Raw genomic sequence first — 24332 nt, 5'->3', positions numbered from 1 at the left:
TTGAAAATGCAATTTGCAAAGTTTAAAACAAGGCAGTGGAGCATGCAGGAGGAATCAGCCATCAGGAAAAGAGAAAAGTGAATTTTTCCACCACCCCCCCTCGGTTTTCTCCGCTCGCCCCCACCCCATACCCCCCCTTCCTCCCGCTTGGACTCATAACACTCACCATTAAAGACCCATGGTTTTTCTGAATCTGGGGAGTAAGGGAGATAAAAATATTACATAAAAATACAATAAATAAACCCGTACGGAAAGAATAGAAAGAGGAGAGGAAAATACATAAAGCTGGGAGCAGAGGGGAAAAAGGCAATATGTAATTAGCATGTCATAATCAAAACATCTCACTAGGACACATTATGATCACTGGGAGAAAATGATTGTCTTGCTGGTGGCAATTTGTGGGCATGTGTTAACACAATTTACATAATGAAAATACACAAGTGTTAATAGCTCTTCTCTCATTTATGGGTGAAAGTCGGCAGAATGCTAATTTACCACAAACACTTTTTAGTATCCTCCAGGTTATATTAGAAGAGGGAGGGAAAAAAAAAAACCATAATCCATTTCAGAGGCAAAGCCGTTTCCGCTCGGTGTATAAATAATGTTTTATGCGGCTCCATCGTGAGCGCAGAGCTTAATGTGGCAATCATCGCTAATGTGAGGAAACTCGCTCTTTTTAAATTAAAAAACAATTTATTTAAAATTGAAATTAAATCATCGTCAGAAATGAGAATTTCTGGCCGCCTGCCAGGGCTGGCCTGGCGTGTCACCCCTGCCTAATTTCTGGCTGGGAGACACAAACTTTAATTATATCTCTGTAATGGGACAGGGATCTGGTGTGTGGAGCGAAGGGCCGAGGCTGCCAGAGGAGACGGCTTTTTGCAGAGGACAGATCGGAAATAGGTGAACGGGGTGGTCAGTCGCTAAAGATTGTCATCGGTCCTCATTAGGCTAAACGGACATTTAGCAATGGCATTTTCAAAGCTTTTTGAAGCTGGAAAATAAAATAGCAACTAAACTGTGCGATAATGGATGACATAAGCGTTGCTGGCAATGGACCGAATTTAAAAAAAAAACGAAGATGATGATAATAATGAAAAATCATCAAACATCTCTAAGTAGAAGAACTGAAGGAAATGTGGCAGCTGACGGATATGTGCTCATATTATGGAGTAAATATATAAAAGGTACATAAATACACTATGGCAGTGGTTCTCAAACTCGGCCCTCAGGACCCATTTTCCAGGTCACCCGGCAGATGCACAGGTGCACTCGTTACTCACACATTTTAACAGGTGGAGCTAATTACTTCACCTGCGATTCTGTGAGGAGACCTGCAAAACATGCACTGTGTGAGGCTCCTGAGGACCTATGCACTATGGTAATTCTACCCATTGCCAGACTGGAGGAGGCCATTTTTTTTGCATGTTGAACAAATATTCACTGCAGGTAAACACCCCCCTCCCCGAGCGAAGCTCCGCAGCAGCATGTGAGGGGATGTGTACGGTTACACACCTACTCGTATGCGGCCGCAAAGTGGATAAATCATCCGATGGTCGCTCACCATCGACTGATTTTTCCACTGTACGTACAGAAAAGTCAGCCTGGACTGACTTTTCTAGGGCACGCTTCCTGATGAATTTGGGACATCATGTGACATCACGCCCCCCCCCCCTTCCCGTCTACTACTGAGTGAACGCTCGGGCGAGTGTGAAACCTTGATGAAGGTGTCCGATCCGGGGTTTTCACATCCACATGCGCAAACCCCAAACATCGGCCAGTGGAGTGAATTCGGACTCACCAGGCAGGTCTGACCCGCCCCCCCTAGTGTAATATGCCTTCCATATGTGGTATAATTGGGCACTTTTCCTGGCTCTCAAACAAGACTGGCTCCTGTATGGCACTTTCTGAAATGACTGGATTGTAATTTAAATAACAGATATTTGTATTGCACATACATATACTGCAGCACTTTACAGAGCACATACAAACATCCGCACAGGTATAGACTTGGATAACTACATTCTGGTCATAGAAGTCTTAACAAGAAAATAACAAAACCAGTAACTCAACGTGGGAACGAAAATGCAGTTCTGGTTTCACTGGTCATTTTTTGGCTTAATAAATGCTTACAAAGGAACAACTCATCTATTTATCATTACAGGAACGTTAATCAACAAAATGTTTTCTCAATTAGATTTTGAAAAGTATTAGGAAGAAGATGCCACAGAAGGGCAGTACGGATGGTGTAATGGTTAGCATTACTGCCTCACAGCACTGTGGTCATGGGTTCGATTCCTACCATGGCCCTAACTGTGCAGAGTTTGTATATTCTCCCCATGCTTGTGTGGGTTTCCTCCCACAATCCAAATATATACTGGTAGGTTATTTGGCTTCCAACAAAAATTAACCCTGGAATGTCTGCCCGTGAGTGTACATGTGGTAGGAAATATAGATTGTAAGCTCCACTGGGGCAGGGACTGATGCGAATTTTCAAGTGTTCACTGTAAAGCACTGAGGAATATGTGTGCGCTATATAAATAATTAGCACTTTGACCACAGACCTGTACATTTTGGCAGCACAGATGGTGTAATGGTTAGCATTACTTCCTCACAGTGGGTTTGATTCCCAGCATGGCCCTAACTGTGTGGAGTTTGTAACCATAGATCCAAAAATATACTGGTAGCTTAATAGACTCCCAACCCTAATGTGTATTTGTGCGTGTACATATTGTAGGTAATATATAGTCAATTGTAAACTCCTCTAGGGCAGGGCCTGATGTGTTTGGCCAAGTATTCTCTGTAAAGTGCTGTGAAATATATGTGCAGGATACACATAGGCCCTTATTCTAGTCACTCGAAATGGCAAATTCCTTCTCAAATGGACAAAACCATGTTCAATGCAATGGGGGGTGGCAGATGTAACTTGTGCAGAAAATTAGATTTGGGTGGGGTTTTACTTCAAATTGAGATCAGGGGTGCCAGATCATCCCTTTAATAAGCCCAACATACTGTATAAGTTACACAGGTTCTTGACTGCTCATTGAATGTAATGACAGTTGGTATGAACTCTGTCACCTCCCAACCAATCCAACTGTCATTACATTTGATGAGCAATCAAGAACCTGTGTAATTTATATGTTGGGCTTATTAAAGGGATGATCTGGCAACCCTGAATGAGATCTATATTGCAGTGTAAAAATAAAGCAGTCAGTATTTTCCCTGCACAGAAAAATTACTCACCCAAACCTAAATCGTGTTTCCTATAATTATTAAGGGTAGTAAAACTTTATACGATAGTCCTGGCCTCACTGGTCTGCTCTGACAATCATGTTAATATATTATTGACAGTAAGGTCCTTTGCAAATACATCTAACACTCATGCAAATGAACCCTGTAAGACAATTGCCACAATATTTATCATCATTTATAATACTGGACAATTATGAGTACCTATAGATTTTTCATCATCATTCAGGTCTTGATATCATTAAAGTTGTTCATTTTCGCTGCCAGTGCAATACAATAACAATCTGCTGCATGTATGTGAATATATCCAATGCAGTGAGATCAGCTCAGCTGTGTTATGCCCCAGGGCAATGGAAATGAACAAATGACCAGATGCTATAAAGACAGAACTAAGAAGCACAGGAGGAAGCCAAAAAGATAGCATCTTAATGTAGGAAAATATGTCCAGTAAGCCAATGTGGGTACCCGTGCCACCTTCATCACTGGACAGTCTGGTTCTGATCAATCTGCCAGGGCATTCTGGCTATGGCCCCTTTCAGACCCTCCGGCTCCTGCCGGGCTACAAAAGCCGACACGGACAAAAACCGTGCCGTGCACAGTAGTTAATAATGGACACGATTGTGTCCATTCTCAGGGAACGGCCATGGCCTGGCCGCCCAGTTGCAGCAGGCTGTCACCACTGGAAGGGATGGCTGCTGGGCTGTGGTCATCCCCACCATTCTAAACTCCTGAGTGCGGCACGGCTTCTTGGCCGTGCGGGGTTTCGCCGCCCGGCAGGAGCCGGAGCGTGTGAAACGGGCCTATACGTAGTACTAGATTCAAGACCAAAGATGAAGCAATATCACAGTCATTTGGTTAAATATCTAATTACCCCTTTGAAGGCTTACTTAATAATCCCTCCTATTTTTTACATTAAAATAATTGCTGTGTACAACAACATAATAATCCTACATCATGATAACATCAAACACCAATAACTTGTAAGTTAAATAATTATAATCTACCAATAAGTATCCTAAAGAAATCTATTTGACAGATTCTTTATTAAAACCTATATTTTAATAACAATATTATCTTCAGCTTAATCATAGACCCAAAAGTGGGTCTGACACAGATTTCCCAGAACTCTTGCAAAAGAGAGAGACCGGGCCCACAGTAATGTGTCTTTCCATATAAAACCCAACGCGTTTTGTCTCTTTTAAGAGACTTCACCAGGGGTACATCTTCAAAGCAGAATTTCAACACAGGATAGGTGTCAAGGAAATGGCCCACTGTGCAGATACCACACTTGAACAGTGGTGCTTTTTGCACCTTACAATATAATTTTTAAACTGTACCAAAAGTCTAATTCGCCACAAATAAGGGATTTGGAACATGTCCAATATTAATTAGTGCTCTCTATTCATCCCCACTCAGTCGCTGAAAGATATATAAGATATATCCAAAATATACTGAAAGGTTAATTGTCTCCTCTGACATAATTAACCCCAGCATGAACGTGTGCGCGTGTACATGTGGTAGGATTGTAAGCTCACTGGGGCAGGCACTGGTGTGACTGGACAAAATATTCCCTGTGGATATGTGCAAACTATATAAAAACTGCTAATTATATATATGTGTGTGTGTGTGTGTGTGTGTGTGTATGTATGTATGTGTGTCAGGACAATTTTTGTATTATTCATGGCCATCCTCTAAATGAATGTTCTACCAGATGTACAAATAGCTCTACTCCCATTTCTATGTCACATATCTTTACGTCTTTTGATCATTCCTCTTCCCACTGAGTTCTTTTATCTGTCTCTTCTATCTTGTTCATCAGATAATCTTCCATTCTCCCCCCTGACACAATGCACGCCAGCATTTTATTCAAATAATTCTTAAAAACAGCTTAAAAAGCCGTTTGGAATAACAGAGAGCGCCTCCATCAATCAGTGCGGGGGAGGGCGAGGATTTCCGCTGGTAAGTGTATAAACAGCAGATCAGCTCTTCAGAAGCAGTCATAAAAAACTCCATTAACTTCTGACAAAGAATGCAAATTAATCACAACATGGGGCTGGGTTGAAATTAGTGTGTGTTCTGATCAGAGGCTATGCCTGGAGAGACCTCCCTAAAGCCCCCGCCAGGGTGAGAGCGTACCCTCCGGGAACCCATGATAAGATGTAAACCCATGCTAGGCCCCCGAGACCAATTCACAATCCTGCAATGAAAGACCATCCATGTTTTCCAGAAAGAACGTCACCTTGAGACAGAGCAAACGGTCCACAGATTATATGTGTCATAATAACAAAGAGCCTGCTCCTTCCATAATTAAACTCTCAGTCTGAGGCTTCCTGCTTACCTCAAGTCCGGACGCCTCATCGTGACACTGCCCGTTACATACAATTAAGCCCCAATTTAACACTTTCACACAAATGGACAAGCCGCTGCCTCCCACAAGACAAATATACTATTCTACTGAAATACTCTGTTGTGCTGGAAATATACAGAAAATTTGGATTGGCTAAAAAATGTTATATCGCCGTTCACGTACAGATGGTGAAGCAAAAAAAAAGCCTAGACCAACGGACACTTAAGTTGCAAGAAAGAGGTAAGAGGAAAGAGGTGATATAAACCAGTGGGTCAGACCTACAGCCTCTTCCAATGGAAACCTATGCATTGCTTATACCTTCAAAAAGTGACTTTGCCCCGATGGAACACTCCAACCTCCCTCACTAATAGCGTAAAGGTAAGTATACAATAGTGTATTACGCTGAACAGACATTAATAATAGAACAGCCTATCTACTGCTGCCACAGTTTCGGCATGGTTATTGCTGATGCCTGAATAAGTCTACAATTGGTGTTTGGAAACCAAGAGGAGCTCAATAAATACACTTTACGAGAGTCTTGTAGATGCATCCAATTTGTTATTTGTACTGTGCCACTGAGGGCGCCTGGCAGACTTGGGCACCGGGAAATCTCACAGCTCTGGCCTGGGGACATGCTGCAAAGTCTCATACAGCCTGCAGGTGAAACCTCTGTTCCTCCATATGGAGTCAGGAAAATTAACAGCGCAGAGAAGACTGAGGCAGCAGCAGGGGGCAGGTGGAATGAGGAGGGGGCTTCCATCCTTTTTGAAAAGGGGATAGGAAAAAAAAATGTAAAAGAAAAATGAAATTTGGAGATGAAAGGATAGAAGTAATGAATTAATGGGGTGTGAAAACACAGGCAGCTCGGCAGTAACAGGCAATATCCACTCACATATCTGATCAGCTCCTCTCTGGGGTGTATTCATTTCATTTACTTGCTGATTTCAGGAATGGAGCCAAACGCGTTTCTTATTCTTAAAAATACACTTCCTTCATGTCCTTTAAATAACAATAGTCTCTGTATGTGACGTGCTTGTGCTGTGCAGTATGCCCGGGCTTAAACCTAACAATATATATATCCCTGCTCTGAAACCGGTAAATAATAGGACTCATTAGGGCCTATTTATGACAGACGGTGATGCTGCCGATTATCGCTTTGCTGTAGATTTCCTATAAATAGTCAGAGTAAAACAGCGGCAGGGGAGACAAACAAAACATAGATGTGATAAACGTGTGGTGGACAGCATGGACTGGCTTCTCATTCACGGAGGCGAAATACAGGGAAACACAAACAGCAATAGGGGAAAGAAACCCACGCTATGTTAGGCTGGCAGGATCCCAGGTAGGACTAGGTGAAGCCAACTTAGTGACGCTACTTGACACAACAATGTCACATTTTTCTGTACGCCAGATATTTAAAACGGCAATGCTTTTACTAGTCTTGTCTTGCTAGTAAATGGATTGCCCTTTTAAACATTGGGTATAACCACGATCAGAAGTGCTTTGTAAACAAAGCTCTAGAAGTCTATAAATAAATGGTCACAGTGGGGGAAGTGGAAATTAAAGTGGAATGAAAAATATGGCGTACTGTATTCATTAGGTTCCCCCAAATACACGTATGTGACTTCTCAGAGGGAGAAGTCGCACAGGAATTTCCTTGAACAGACTGGGAGCTTCCCGGGCAGAAGGATCACATGCAATATTTCGAATGAGGTCCTTTTGCCTGGGATATATCCTAAAAGATGCCATTCCCTGCTGCCGGGAGGCTGTCCGTGTCTCCAACTCCAATCCAATGCGCATGGGACGGCACATCAGATCAGATGTCAAGCACCGACGTGGCCACGTTTCACCCAATTTCTCATCCAAATCTGACTAGAATATGTCAGTTGTGTGCGGAGTTTCGGGACTTGGGGTCCCCTGAATTGCTCTGACTGGACTGCTTCATGGCACTGCAATGTAACATTTATTTTTGCACTTTATACATTGGAGAGCATCCAAAGAACCCTATAAAGCATCGGTAGCAAAAAACTTTTGTTTTTTTCTTGCTAATGCCGGTTTAACAGGGCTAATAGAACAACCCCTATGATCACCGATTGCTGGTAATTGGATACCGCCCTTTGTTTGTTTTTTAACGATGTCAAATTTTTCACACATGGTCACCGCTGTCACACTAATATAATATCCTAATATACAGCAGCCACTCTCACTTACCTAACACTATTTAACACTTCATTTCCTATCCTTTGCTAGTGTGGTGCCTTTGGGCTGACTTGGGGGTGTCCCGTGCCCTAGACTTGAACCCCTATAATGTCCAGGAGTTAGGGACGTACCCTATATGAGGTTACCTGGAAGTGGTGGGTAAGTCTGTAATTTTGCCCCTCTTATTACATGTAATTAGGGTGTGCAGTCTAGGGCCACTACCCCATACAACATATGAAAGGTGCAAATATACGCTTCATGTGGATTTAAATATGTCACACCAATACACTAACATGTGACTATCCTTGTCCCCATACCCAGAACACGTCCTGGTCAGACACTTACTGAAGGATAATGGGAACGTACGCTTTTAAACACAGTCCACCCCATCATGCAGCCCTAAACGCTTAGGCACTACAATGGTATTCTAACAGTGTTTCAGGGTGAGATCCCTCTATTAGCATTATAATAGTCTGTTAATAACTGCCCGAGGAGGTCTGCCGTCCCTTCCTATAAATTACCATGCAGGGCCTGGGGCGTGGAGCAGATGCCAGTGTGTTCACTCACCAACAGCATGTGATTTTCCCAGGTTGTGGGATCCTCGGATAGGTGCTCAGTGGCCAGACTCATCTGGTACTGCATGAGGACCGGAGTCACAGCACTGCCAGGTGCAAGTTCACAGAGGCCAATGCCAAAACTGTTAACACGTTCTTATCCAGACACAAGAGATACGTAACAAGCCCGTGCTTTGTATTTATTAGTATCAAAGTTTGTTATAGGGCTTACTCAATATTCTATTAAACTGCCGGACCTACAGTTTTACTAAAGTCCTATTAACTTAGATTATAATATTTAACATCTATAGGGACCTATCTAGATATATTGCTGAGTAGCTTGCCCCAGTATTATCTTCATGCAGTGGTAAGCCGCAGGGGTATGTACATAATACTGTCTGTCTTTCCTTTACTGGTAGATGCATTTAATGTGAACTTCAACAATTCATTATTATTATTTAAAAAATACACACGTGCCATGGCAAATAATATATGCCGGACAACAGTATTTTTAGAAATAAATTTTTTAAAATGACAGTCCATGGGAGGGATGCAGTAACCTTCGCAGCCCCTCTCTGCCGCACATCGTCGGCTACCGCATAGATAATAATCGCATATACACTAACGTATGCAATTATTATCGCATTATTATTGTATTGCGCCCAGCGATGTGCGAGCGGGCCCCCTGCGGATCTCCGGAAGCGGTGCAGAGGTGCAGGGAGGAGGAGGTAACTGGTCCGGGCAGCACAGCAGGATGCTGCACAGACAGCAGCGAGGGGTCTGGCAGTGTGGGGCGCAAAAGGAAGCCCATAGACTTCTATGGGGTTACAACAGAAATGGATGAGAATCTATATACGAATGCGCTAAAAGCTGCCTGGCAGTAAAATGGTGAACCTGGTACCACATAATAACAAAATACATAGAAATAAATGAATGTGTCCTCTACTGGCGCTTGCTAAATGTGACAGTATGCCCCTTTCTTATGGAGGGGGGTCCTCTTCTCCAATTTTTTTCAGTATAAGATATATGGATATTGATAAATACCACACATCCCTCTTAAGGGGGCAACAATCCTCTTTTCCGCCTTAGTACAGATCACAAGGTTACCAATGTATGGAATACCAAATCATATGGTCTCGTCCAATGGGATGAAATAAATTTACTCCAAAGATGTATGAGGCCCCAAAAGACATGAAGAGTGTTGTATGGTGTAATACCATTTAATAAGGTCACATGTATTTTTCTTTCTATGATGTAACGCGGATGTAACCCCTTGTGGCACAGCCCCGGTGGTGGGGCTTTACTGCATATTAAAATGTAGTAAAAACCCCAGAAACTGGGTTTTTACCGCATTTTTTGTTTAGTGCATCCCGTTAGGAGAGGGCGTGCGGGGACCGATGGATGCAGCGCTATAGTGTGACCTCTAACATCACGCTGCTCAGCCGCACAGCATGTTTTCTGGGCAGCACGGGAGCCGGTTGTGCTCACCGCTGCCTGGCAGTAATGGATGAAATGCGTATTTCAATCCCAAAATTTGAGGGATTGAAATTGTGCCCAAAAATGCCCGAAATCCCACCAATCCCAGGATTCGCATCCCTAATATTGGGCTTCCAGGGCTAAACTACACATTTAGCAAATGCGTGTTTTAGCCCTGGAAGCCCAACATCGATAAAGATAATTCTGCCATACATTAAAATTTATCGTTAGCAAATATACCCATTAGTGTTTGGGGTTAGGAATAATAATAATTTTATTTATATAAAATACTTTCTTCTTAAGGGTGAGGATGAAGATATTAGTCTCAGTGTATTAGGATTAAAGGTGCAAGTATTAGTGTTAACATATTAACATAGGATATCTAATTAATAGATTAAGGGTAAGGATTAGGGTATTAGGGGGTGGACAGATACTCATTGCCCGGGCACAGAGGTGAGGTTGAAGTGATTAGTGTTAGGGTATTAGGATTAAGTGTGGGTGGGGGGGGGGTTAGGGTATTAAGATAAAGGGTTAGTGTATTAGTGTTAGAGTATTATGATTAAGGGTGAGGGTGAATGTATTAGTGTTAGGGTATTAGGATTAAGGGTGAGGGTGAAGGTATTAGGGGGTGAGATAGGGTAATAGTTTTGGTTAATAGTTCCTCAAGGGCAGGATGTATGTTGTATTATATCTACTTTGCTGACAAAGAAAGAGCAGGAGTTGTTGTTTGGCGTTAAGTATACCTACAGATGCTCCTGAAGCATATAAGCATAAGAGTACATCTTACCTGTGGGTAGGGGAAATTTCCAAGTGCTAGCTGCAAAACATGGGAAAAAGACAAAGAAATAAGATAAACATTGTAGACAGATGTAGACAGACAATGCTCAGCACTGGGATTACAGTCACAAATCCAGAACAGAGGTATGTTGTTGTGGTATTGTAACAAGATCTATTTTTTTTAAATTGTGGTAATTTGTAATATAACCAAGCATGCTGGTCTCCATTTACAGAATTATATACTTTGTACATACTAACTATTGGGTCTTCGTGATAACGAATATCACCCAAGAAACAACTTAGTCATTAGCCCTTTCAAATTTTAACCCCTTCGCTGCCAAGGCTTTTCTGACCCCCTGCGCTGAGTCTACTTTTTGGCACTTTTTACATTGGTCCTATTCCAAAATCCATAATTACTTGTTGTTTTTCATAGTAAAATCCAGCAGCGGGCAGCAATAGATGAACTTCTAGGTAAGTTTGTCATATAGTCCAAAAGTAACCAGTGGCGCAGTGCAGTGTGGGTATTTCAGACAAGCGTTCTGGTAACTCAGATTCCACCTTGCTCTTTTTACTCATCTTGTTTCTTCTCTTTAATTATTAATTTTCAGAGTCATAATTGGCAAAGTGTTGGAAATGAGGTTTTGTGGAGAGCACAGTATAACATTCTCCAGACACAGCCTGCAGACATCGCAGTGTATGAAATGTGTTTCAGATTTAATGAAGCCTTTATGGCCTTCTTAATTTTGCCTGTGTGTTTCAGGGAGGGTCATTCAGCAATCAGAGATGAGGGGTGCTTTATAACTGGGCAAAGGATACAGGGGGGAAGCAATTTGCTTACGAACTGCACTGAAATTTCTTAATTAACTCTACTGGTTTAAATACTTGAATCTGAGCAGTCAACGACAAGGTTAGTGGTTCATAGTGGTTGTTTGCTATACACGGACGTCGTACCAGAAGGCTCTAATTGCTAGAGCATTACTGAGGGTTGGTGACGTCAGGGAGCCGTGCTCCATGTATAATATAGACACACAGAGCACAGCCCCCGGGAAGCAGGGGGTTAATCACAGCACGCGCAGGGCAGGTAACTCAGCTGTGCTTCTCTCATGAAGCTGCAACAGTTCACTGAGTGAGCGATTGCAGGGGGCAGTGGCATAGTAACTGTGAATGGGGCCGAGAGAGCAAGTGAAGGAATTACAAATGAATGTAATCTGATGTGTACAGGCTGCAACTGCAGAGTGTGTCTGGGGGTTTAGAACAAAGCAAGAACAGAGAGAGGGGCCATGGAAGCTCCATGTTTAATGTATAACACTATTAGCTGGCAGCGAGCAGAGGCTGTGACCCCTGTGGAGGGGCACCAGAGCCAGGAACACAGACTGATGGAGGAGACGGTGCCCTGACCCTGTGGCAGGACACAGCCAATGACAAGTGACGGAAAACAGAATTACTACAGGTCAGGACAGGGTGTAGGGCGCACAGCGTAGGTGATCTGTGCAAGGAGAATGGCACATCATAGGTTACAGCTACAGAAGTACACATCAGGTTTGGAAAATAAGGTGGGCAAACACTACAACCTGGTATCTGTGGTGGAGAATAGGGGGTATAACAAGTAAAGACAGAAGCAGAAATGAATGCGGTAGTACATTGCAGGTGTATATTCTTTATTTAAAAGGTTGCGGTACTGTAAAGCTGACTGGCATGGGCTACTTATACTAAATGCAAGGTTCTAGATAAAACACCAAAGAGAAAACCTAAAATGACGATTCCCCCTGAGGGTCCACAGAAATAACAGGCCCAAGCTACTTAAGAAAAAGCTGGATCTATGCAAAACACCAAGGGAAAGCTGCACTCATTTAAAAATGAAGGGCCTGATTCAGACCTGATTGCTAGGCTGCGTATATTTGCAGCCTAGCGAGCAGGTAAAGGCTGCCCGCACCCTGCCGGATCCCCTCACTAGCATGTGAGCTGAATCACCCCCTTTGCACAGCTGCATCTGAAGCTGGAGCTTACTGTGGTCATCGGAACCACTCTGGCAGGTTCAGGAATTCTGCGTCCCACGATGTCGCCTACTCTGGGCTTAGCATGCCTGCTAAACAGGGGTGACGTGTCGCCATTTTATAAAAGGATTCTGGTCGCTGCTGTCGCAGTGGCTCAATCATACCGTAGCTAAGGGGAAACAGGTCCTGACAATGTAAAGTCATCCCCCACCCCAAAATCGGATTTGTAAGTTAACCAACGGGTTTCATATAAATCTGAATCAGGCCAAATATTTATTTAGTGGCAGCAGCCAAAGAGAGAAGTAAAAATAAGTGAAAATAAGTGAAATAAATCACATATATAAAGCATCTCATATTAAATCTGTCATTGCAAAACATGCTCTACAATGTGAGACCTCTGGTATCCAAACTGTATGAATTCTTGTTGAAAGCCGTGCTCCCCTCAGCCCACCCTGCTGGAATAAGCCTTGCTCCCACTCGCACTGTAACCTAATGTTGTTGCTGTAATTGCCTTATTTATCTTGTAGCTCTCACACAAGCTGTGTGCATTGGCTGCCTGAGTTTGATGCATGGAGGTCCCAGTCGGGCCTGAGTGGACCTTCGCTTACACTTCACAGCCATCCTGCAGCCCCCCAACTCCACGTCCCTGTGCAGCGGCTGGATAAATCATCGCCGAGTTTTACTCCAGCAAAGTTTGGCTGCGGCTTGAGCAGCAGCTTCTGAATCGCTGGAGCACAGGGCCAGAACATGCACTAATTACGGAAGTTCTGGTCAGTGAGTGATGGATAGCCCTCCTCAAGGCAGCCGCAGCATTCTCAGCACTAGTGACAGAGGAGGGAGATATTCTGCAAGCAACTATTAATTCACAGCCAGAGGTGCTGCTAGTTAATTGTGCAACCAAACTGCCCCAAAAGTAACACCTAGCAGGGTCAGCAAGTGTCATTCAGTGGCTCTGCCCCTAAGTGGCTGACTGCACTTTGCTTAGTCCATCACAGAAATATTGCAGTGTGTGGTTCAGCACGGTCACTGACATTCAGTTTAATTAATATAAGAACATCTAATTTTAGTTAACACTAGGCAAATGAAATCCACACTAACGGGAACCAGAGACTAATTACTGGCCAACTAGGCTTTGGGTAGAAAATGTGCAGAAGCACAAACTACAAACAGAGAAGTATTGAGCCTTATTAATGGGTGACCTTGGAGAAACCCGTGCCAGCTGCAAACTAGGATGCATGTATCTATATACCGCGCAGGCAGATCCTATTCATACAATATATACAGCACAGGCAGATGCTCTCCTTATATACAGCACAGGCAGATCCTCTCCTTATATACAGCACAGGCAGATGCTCTCCTTATATACAGCACAGGCAGATCCTCTCCTTATATACCGCACAGGCAGATCCTCTCCTTATACACAGCACAGGCAGATCCTCTCCTTATACACAGCACAGGCAGATCCTCTCCTTATATACAGCACAGGCAGATCCTCTCCTTATATACCGCACAGGCAGATCCTCTCCTTATATACAGCACAGGCAGATCCTCTCCTTATATACAGCACAGGCAGATCCTCTCCTTATATACAGCACAGGCAGATCCTCTCCTTATATACCGCACACGCAGATCCTCTCCTTATATACAGCACAATCAGATCCTCTCCTTATATACAGTACAGGCAGATCCTCTCCTTATATACAGCACAATCAGATCCTCTCCTTATATACAGTACAGGCAGATCCTATCCTTATATACAGCACAGGCAGATCCTCTCCTTATATACAGCACAGGCAGATCCTCTCCTAATATATCGCACACGCAGATCCTCTCCTTATAAGCAGTACAGGCAGATCCTCTCCTTATATACAGCACAAACAGATCCTCTCCTTATATACAGCACAAGCTGATCCTTTCCTTACATACAGCACAGGCAGATCCTCTCCTTATATACAGCACAGGCAGATCCTCTCCTTATATACAGCACAGGCAGATACTATCCTTATATACAGCACAGGCATATCCTCTACTTATATACAGCACAGGCAGATCCTCTCCTTACACACAGCACAGGCAGATCCTCTCCTTATATACAGCACAAGCAGATCCTCTCCTTACATACCGCACAGGCAGATCCTCTCCTTATATACAGCACAATCAGATCCTCTCCTTACATACCGCACAGGCAGATCCTCTCCTTATACACAGCACAATCAGATCCTCTCCTTATATACAGCACAGGCAGATCCTCTCCTTATATACCACACAGACAGATCCTCTCCTTATATACAGCACAGGCAGATACTATCCTTATATACAGCACAGGCATATCCTCTACTTATATACAGCACAGGCAGATCCTCTCCTTACACACAGCACAGGCAGATCCTCTCCTTATATACAGCACAGGCAGATCCTCTCCTTATATACAGCACAGGCAGATCCTCTCCTTATATACCGCACAGGCAGATCCTCTCCTTATACACAGCACAGGCAGATCCTCTCCTTATACACAGCACAGGCAGATCCTCTCCTTATATACAGCACAGGCAGATCCTCTCCTTATATACAGCACAGGCAGATCCTCTCCTTATATACCACACAGACAGATCCTCTCCTTATATACAGCACAGGCAGATACTATCCTTATATACAGCACAGGCATATCCTCTACTTATATACAGCACAGGCAGATCCTCTCCTTACACACAGCACAGGCAGATCCTCTCCTTATATACAGCACAAGCAGATCCTCTCCTTACATACCGCACAGGCAGATCCTCTCCTTATATACAGCACAATCAGATCCTCTCCTTACATACCGCACAGGCAGATCCTCTCCTTATACACAGCACAATCAGATCCTCTCCTTATATACAGTACAGGCAGATCCTCTCCTTATATACAGCACAGGCAGATCCTCTCCTTATATACAGCACAGGCAGATCCTCTCCTAATATACCGCACACGCAGATCCTCTCCTTATACGCAGTACAGGCAGATCCTCTCCTTATATACAGCACAAACAGATCCTCTACTTATATACAGCACAAACTGATCCTTTCCTTACATACAGCACAGGCAGATCCTCTCCTTATATACAGCACAGGCAGATCCTCTCCTTATATACCACACAGACAGATCCTCTCCTTATATACAGCACAGGCAGATACTATCCTTATATACAGCACAGGCATATCCTCTACTTATATACAGCACAGGCAGATCCTCTCCTTATATACAGCACAGGCAGATCCTCTCCTTATATACCACACAGACAGATCCTCTCCTTATATACAGCACAGGCAGATCCTCTCCTTATATACAGCACAGGCAGATCCTCTCCTTATATACAGCACAGGCAGATCCTCTCCTTATATACCACACAGACAGATCCTCTCCTTATATACAGCACAGATAGATACTCTCCTTATATACAGCACAGGCATATCCTCTCCTTATATACAGCACAGGCAGATCCTCTCCTTACATACAGCACAGGCAGATCCTCTCCCTACATACAGCACAGGCAGATACTCTCCTTATATACAGCACAGGCAGATCCTCTCCATACATGTATATATACAGCTCAGTCAGATCCGTGCAGGCTTCAGTGTGTAAAAAATAGAAAAATAAATAAATGAAACGGCTGTGGGGGGGGGAGGGGGGGGGACGGACACCAGCACCAGGCTGAAAGAGCCTGGGCTGGTAATAACAAATCAGGAAACCCGGCAAATAGGTTGTTCCCCGATTTTTTTTAAACCAGCTCCAGGGCCGAGACTGGTTCCCAAAATACGGGGGACAAAATGAGTAGGGGTCCCCCGTATTTTAAGAACCAGCCCCAGGCCAAATCAGCCAGCAGGGTAATGCCACAGCCGGGGGGGGAGACTTTTTTACAAGTCCCCCCGGCCAAAGCATTCACCCTAGAGACCAGTCAGCCTGGCCAGGGGCCCTGGGGTGAAGACCCCCCCCCAATAAAGCCCCCCCCCTCCAGGACTTACCTGTCCAGGCTGAAGCCTGGTGCTGTCCCCGATGACCCTGGGCATCGAGCTGATTAAGTGTAAAAAAATAGAATAAACTATTGTTTAATACTGTGGAATTATGAGTCCCAGTAAGCAACCCCCGCAAGCTGGGACTTGGAGAACCACATGTCCCAGCATGCGGGGCATTAAAGGGCCTGCTGGCACTTGTAGTTCCACAGTATGAAAAATAGTAAAATAAACACACACTGACACATGAAAAATAAAACTTTAATACATCCAAAGCCCATACATACTGATACTTACCTATCTTGATCCCGTCGGTAGGTCCCTGGGTCCGGGGTCCAGGGCTCCATGGTCCAGGGTCCGGTGCCTTGGTTCCTGGGTCCGGGGCTCCAGGGCTGCAGAGTCTGGGGTCCAGGATCCGATGAAATCCATAGGGGTACCTGTGGAAGGAAATCCAACTTACCAAGGTCCTCCGGCAAAGATCTGTCCTCTTCGTTCCGACGTAGTCCAGGTCTTCAGAATATAACAAACACCGGCTATTCCGTCCGGTACCCGAGACGGACTGAGGAGAGAAGCAAAGATGTTTCATCTTCCGCGCCTCTCCTCCGAATGATTCTACTGGCCGCCTAGCGGCCAATCAGGAGCCGACTTTCTCGGCTCCAAGGCACTGGACCCTGGACCATGGAGCCCAGGACCCAGGGACCTACCGACGGGATCAAGATAGGTAAGTATCAGTATGTATGGGCTTTGGATGTACTAAAGTTTTATTTTTCATGTGGCAGTGTGTGTTTGTTTTACTATTTTTCAGACTGTGGAACTACAAGTGCCAGCAGGCCCTTTAATGCCCCGCATGCTGGGACTTGTGGTTCTCCAAGTCCCAGCTTGCGGGGGAGGCTTGCTGGGACTCATAGTTCCATAGAATTAAACAATAGTTTATTCTATTTTTTTACACTTAATCAGCCCGGTGACCACCGCTCCAGGGTCTCCGGGGACAGCACCAGGCTTCAGCCTGGTCAGGTAAGTCCTGGAGGGAACTCCTATTTGCCGGGTTTCCTGAATTTTTATTACCAACCCCGGCTCTTTCAGCCTGGTGCTGGTTACAACCGTGGGGGGGACCCCACGCCGTTTTTAAATTTTTTTTTACACATTGCAGCCTGCACGGATCTGACTGATGCTGCAGGGAGACTTTGAGAAGACACTTCATCCAAGGGTCTTTGCTTTTAACAGGCTGTGTTTCAATGCGCTTGGGTATGAGCCACTATTAGCTGGCCCTCACCATTCTATTGGGATTATTCCTTTTAGTCCATTTTGCAGCAGCTTTTTTTGTTGACTATGCCAATGCCGCAGTCAATGAACATCGTATTGAGATGTCTTCCTGCGGTGGCCCGGATCCGCCAATGTGCATACAAAGGCACACTTGTCAGCCCTCCATTGGTTGCACCACTGGACAGTGCACCAACCTTACAGCAGGCACAAAATGCCCAACTGAGCATGCTCCACATCCCAGTTACCACCCATAAATGCCCCTATGAAAATGCATGGATCTGTTCAGTAATCATTGTGACACATGCAGAGGGAAACCATTGGCCACTTACACTCAATGACTTCCCTGCATCCACCTCTGAATAACCCCTCAGTGTTTTGAGTGGTCAAGTACAAAAATAAATCAGAGTGCCCTACCTCTCAAGCATTGGACATTTTAGACTGACACACGGTGCTCAGCACAAAGTGTTGTCTCTTACTGGCTCTTGTCATCTGGGGTATTGCATAATGGACCAGGTAACTAAAGCACTACACTTGCAAACTGTACCAGTATACACAGTCTGTAACGCAGTGGTGAGAGCATATCGAGTGCAGGGGTGCCGTGGCTTGCCCATGTACTCCTACTGTACAACCACGTCATTCCTCACAGATTCTATTTATTCCTGTGCTTGACTTCTGCTTATTTAAAACGTTACCTTTACATCATGGTAATGAAGCAGCGACTTCCCTTGGTAAGGCAAGCTGTATATAAATAGAGTTATTACTATTACCATCACTGTCAGCGCCCCAGGGATTGGGTTTCAAAATATATGAAATTATTATTTTACATCCATCCGGAGCTCCGTCCGTTCCCTCTGCAGGATGTATATACCATTTACCCACTCAGTACCACCCTCACACTGAGACGGGTTATGAAGCGCTAATGAGAAAGGCTTGCGTCTCACATTTCGGTCGTCTCTAAGCATGCGCATGTATGTGTGCTGTAAGCATGCAAGAGATCCACTGATTCTCACCTCCATGAATGAGATTCCCAAGCTCCAAACATCTGAGTGAATTCCGTATTGCTCGCCGGCAATCCGTTCCGGCTAAAAATAAAGTCATACTTTTAATGTGCGTAGTTGGAGAATGGGACAGCAGTCAGAACTGAACATTTCTTTTGATTACGCATACAATTAAAAGTTAATTTAGAAATCAGACTACACAATGATGTTATTGGTGACCTAGGTGTCTGATTGTTGTGCGGTCAAGGTCTGAGTTCGCTCTGTGAATGGTTCTCCCTGTGCCCAGGTCAGCAGAGTGAAAGCGTAAGATAGGAGTGATCCCCTGACGCCGATTCGTGCTGTGCTCCTAACGCACCTGGCTGCCTCCAACATCCTCATAACCCCGGGGCCTCTGTACTAGAAACTCAGAAATTAGTGCCAGCTGAGTGTGTTCTGTGTGGGTATCCAGGTCACTGCTTGTTAGAGGAAAGAACAGTAAATAAGAACCAGAACTTGGGACCCTAATGTGTTGATCATCCCAGTGTTCCCTGTTGCCTGCTCTGCTATGAAAATTCAGGGGAAGCCTCTTCTATAAAATACTGCTTCAGACGCCCCTGTAATTAAGAGGGGGTACTAAACAGAGCTAGTGGTGTCCCCAAGTGGTGCAAGTATGGGGTTAAACGTAGGCTATGCTTAATAACAAAGAGGATATAGGATGGAGATGTCGTCTCTCCTGGATCTAATCCACGGTTGTAATTAGCAGATGGATGTCCCCTTCATCTGCCAATCAGTTTAATGCACACCTGGGATCTGCCTTCATGCCATCAAAAGGACCCTCAATTTAATTACTGTCCCACTCAATGTGTGGGCTAGACCAGTTACATTTAACCCCTTGTGGAATACAGGTGGCCACTGTGCAGTAGAATGTCCTGAAATGGCTAATAGAAGCACCAGGATGATCCTATGGGGTATATTCAATGCCGACTAGGCAAGCTATGATGGCGAACAGTGCCTATTGCTCTTCATCATAGCCCGCCCTCAGTATTCAACTCACCCCCTGCAATCGCCATTTCCACCTCGCTATTTCTAAAAAGAGAGGTTGGAAACGGCGCGTGCGGCTGACAAAACGGCGAGGCTCGTGGCTATATGCCGCGGGCTTGCTGCATTAGCCGCAAACCTCGCCCTTCGCTGTTGCCGGCGAGGATTCCCCTGGAATGTAGAGTAGGGCAAGCGGCTGGCAAGGAGGGTAAACGGCGAGGATGGCTTGTTTTCGGCGATCCTCGCCGGAAACAAGCCAGCCTCACCATAAAAAAACCTCGCCGGTTGCATTGAATACATGTTGTAGAAAGGTTTTGTTAGTGAGAGGGTTCATCAATAGTGATCAGAAGATTTTATTTCATATTCTGGGACTCAATCTGTTGATTGCAGTGAAATATAAGGGGAATTAAATCCAATACTACGGACTCAAATTGCCATTCCAGAATGGTAAATCGCATCCAATTACAGTGCTAGTTTTGCCTCAAACCCCATACAGGAGCTAAAGAAAACCTGCAATGCCGGCATTACAGTAACTGGCCCATATGTGCACAATCATGTATCCCGGCAGAGCATCCTCAGCAACTGAATCCCCCCCAACGTGCTTGTGGTCTAATCAAAACATTCCATAGAAAGTGCTATCACTACCTGTGCAAGTAAACGAAAGAACTGATCACTAACCGCCATATAAGCATTTGTGCCCACGTAGGTCTTAGCAATAGAATTCACCAACTGAAATAAAACAAAACACAAAAAAAACGATGGTGTTAAACAGACAAATGCATAAAACGGGCAATTATTTCTCATTTAATCCACCCATCAAACAAAAGGAGAACAGAATAGAGAGAAGATATAAAAGACAGAATAAAAAATATATAGAGTGCTTTTATCTGCAGGCATTAAACACAAGATGATTACACTTATTGCTTTCTCTCCAACTTGTAAACTACGCGAGTGTTAGCGATGTAGAAACTCCCCAGTCAGGCAAACCTCTGGCCTGTTATATGCCTGTCAGCAATCTCTCTGGTACTCTGCAATTTGGTAGACATACACACGTGCTAAAAGTCCACACTACTTGTGTTATCGCCATAAATATGCATAGTATACTGTATTTTGTAAGGTACACATTAGTGCCCTGAGGAAGGCACCGAGGAAACCTGAGGTGAACACCTGAGAAACAAAAAGCAATTTAAGCCTGTAGCCACATGATGTATCAATACACTGACAGACAGCCTACAGCCACCTGACAGACAGCAGACAACACCACATGTGAGTCAGAGCTATTCCTTTAGCCTGATATGATGGACAGAGTACTATGGTGAATGGAGAGAAGACATTGTTCTGAGGATACTGATAGACGCACACATACTGTGCAGAAGAGCCGCACAGACACCACTAGAAACACACAATACCACAAGCCTGTATGAGTGAGGCTGGCAAGTGCAGCAGGTGGGGCCAAACAGAATAGCTGCTGTCCCCTTGAGCCTTGCGGTCTCTAGCCAGTAAGGGGGAGTGAAGGGCCCTATTCAAAGTGACATGACAGGAAGGTCAGGGGTCAACCTGATGGGTGCTCTCTGGGGAGGTTTAGAGATGGAAATTAATTACAATTTGGGGGGAGGGTCTTGCCCAGACCTCACGGTCTTTGTTTTGCTCAACATTCATTTTTATTAATTATTATTATTTTTGATAACAGTCTCCCCTGGAAGCCTCCCCCAACCTCATTCTTTTGTGCGGACAGAACCGATCTTCTCCTAACTCCCAGGAATGCATATTAATGAGGCCGCAATCCCATTAGCAATTACCACATCATCTGTTACTCGCTTTAACCCCTAACCTGCCGGAGAGCGGCGCAGTGTCCGCTCATACAATGGGTGATGAGTAAATGACATGGTGTAGGTACACTATTGTGGATGAGAGGGGGATGTGTTATGTCTCTACTCTACAGGTGACTTACTTGTATACTAACACCAAAGTCGCACAGCTTCACTTGTCCACGCGTGTTCACCAGCATATTGGAAGGTTTAACATCTGAAACAAGCCACATATCTTTGCTATTCATGGTTCTTACACATAACACTGTGCACATTAGATACTTGCCAATAACCCATTATAGAAATCATCATAATGTTATTCATGCAAATTATAATAAATGATGGCTCTTATCCATTATCATAGGGAGCAAAATATACGTGTTATCAGACAACACAAAGTTTTCAGAACATTAAGTATAAAGTGTATTTGGGAGCCTGTATACAACTTTCCTGTCTGTGTATAGAAACTTCAGTATACGTTTGTTGTCAGTGTCCCTTTAAGCATTGACAATCCAGTTGCCTGTGTATGGGTGACCTATCCGTGGTTCTTGTCACCCTAGGCATTATCTTTCCCTTATTGTAAGGGTGGGATATACTGCAAAGGTGTCACTATCTCAGTCATGCTCAAAATATTTCAGAACATATGGATATTGGATTTTTGGCTATGGGCACGCAACCTGTCTTAAATAGTACTGGGGCAGATGTATTAAGTTCTAACGAGATAAATGCAAGGATGATAAAGAGAGAAAAATGTCCAGCCAATCAGCTCCTTACTGACTTTTTTCAAACACAGCCTGTAACATGGCAGTAAGCAGGTGATTGGCTGGATGTTTATCTCTCCTTATCACCCTTGCATTTATCTCTTGTTAAGGCTTAATACATCTGCCCCAATGTAACTAGTTCCAATCCACTTCACTATGACATACAGCTTTTAGAGTCATACAAAACTGTGTATATATTGGGAGCGCATATAGCACTATACATGCAGCGTGTAAATGCAAGCCAAAGAGGATAAAAGCATAGCACATAACGCTAATGGATTCTAGTTCAAAGTAAAGTAGAAAAACAGTACCACATACTACAAAACACTGAGTTCTAAGAAGGTTGGAGATATTTTGACAGTCAATTACATGGCTTCAGCCCATTCATTTGAATAGTGCAGTCAATTATTAACATTCATGTATCTTTTCCATAATTGCATCAGTGTCTGTAATATGCAATCATGTAACCGCCTGGGAACGTGTGTGTGATTGGTTGCCTGGAGCTACCACTCGTACCTGTGAATGTTCCTGAGATAGTTGATAGCATATTGTGTTGCCAGCTTTCTTCTTCGGATAAACATCTAACTCTAGGAGCATAAGGCCAGGGGACCACTGAGTACTTTTGGGCTATATGGGAAATACTATAGGAAAAGCACAATTAGCTGGGGATCTAAAGGTTTATTCTAAGTCCTTTGGCATAGCCGGGTCATAGAAAATGAGTGACAATATTTTCCAGGGCTGGGAAGGTACCATTTGTTTTTTAGTTCATTTTAGCTCTACAGCTTGTCGAGACTTAAGGCTGTCGGATATCCGAGCTGGCATGAGATCGCTATTATCAGTGACATACTCTATTAATGCTGCAATAAAATGGAAAGTTGGATCAACTCTCACCTGCACGGACACAGCCATCCCAGATTCACAAGGCATTGAGTTTCTGTGTTAACAATGTGATAAACTCGCATTTGGTTGCTTCATGTTTGCATTATATGGTAAGTAACAGAGAACACCTGCCTAGACACACTGCTGGGATCAGAGACCAGCAGCTGGATTCCAGCACTAGATGGCGAGGCGCTCAATCCACCACCATATTTATGGTGCAGTTTAAACAGTAATGGGGCTATTTGTATGCCAGGCACATATACTGGAGGGCAAGAGTCCGGCACTCCACCTGTGCCTTCCACAATCGAGAATGTACAATTCCACAATCGATAATGTAGATTCCGGTGTACCAGGGTACTAGGCCGGAACTCACAGGACTTCTTTCAGTGCAAAAAAATGCAGACCACACTACAGTTAGTTGCTAGCAACTAACTGTAGTGTGGTCTGCAGTTTATTGCACTGAAAGAAGTCCTGTGAGTGCCGCCCTAGTACATAGATATATAGATATATATGATTTCAAGGACGTAATAGAAAACCTGCATCCCTTTATTATATGTCCACTGTATAATCTAGGTTTTAGGTTACTGTCTTGAGTAAAGAAGATTGTCCATCAAGCAACAATGTATAAGAGACTGGCGGTCAGGATGGAAGCGGTCAGAATACCAAGGCATCCTGATGGAGGAAATCTGGACAGGAATCAGGTAAGTATACGTCTCCCCCCAACATTTACCCTCCATTTTAGAAACGTAACCCTTCCCTCCCTCCCCACAGCCTGACCATAACCCTCCCAGCTAGTACCTAACCCCACCACCTAAACCTAACCCCCCTCCTTCTGAATGCCTAAACCTGTCCGCCCACTGCTGCTCCCGCATACTCGCCGACCGGGAAGCCGGCTGGCGGTAATCCAGCGTCGGCATCCTGATCCTATTCAATGTTCTGGAGTTTTCTGCCGGGGCCGGTATACTAAACTCCGGCATTCTGACCATTGGGATGCATCCCCTTTGTACACTGTATCATTTTT

General features: G+C 44.3%; 1 protein-coding gene across 1 annotated transcript in view; it reads right to left on the bottom strand.

The window, feature by feature from the left end:
* The window catches only part of MAP2K5 (mitogen-activated protein kinase kinase 5), a 109195-nt gene that overhangs the window by 11332 nt on the left and 73531 nt on the right, over window positions 1-24332 (bottom strand). Inside the window, exons 14-18 of the mRNA XM_083184380.1 lie at window positions 21815-21888; window positions 20542-20592; window positions 18859-18930; window positions 10613-10642; window positions 167-193 (exon numbers count right to left, since the gene is read on the bottom strand). Of these exons, the coding sequence (XP_083040506.1) occupies window positions 167-193; window positions 10613-10642; window positions 18859-18930; window positions 20542-20592; window positions 21815-21888 (254 nt within the window). The remainder of the gene's footprint in view (window positions 1-166; window positions 194-10612; window positions 10643-18858; window positions 18931-20541; window positions 20593-21814; window positions 21889-24332) is intronic.

The sequence above is a fragment of the Crinia signifera genome, chromosome 4 (assembly GCF_055691185.1).
Source record: "Crinia signifera chromosome 4, ASM5569118v1, whole genome shotgun sequence".
NCBI lineage: Eukaryota > Metazoa > Chordata > Amphibia > Anura > Myobatrachidae > Crinia > Crinia signifera.
Note: the sequence above shows the minus strand (reverse complement) of the source record. Positions and strands in the feature narration are given on the sequence as shown.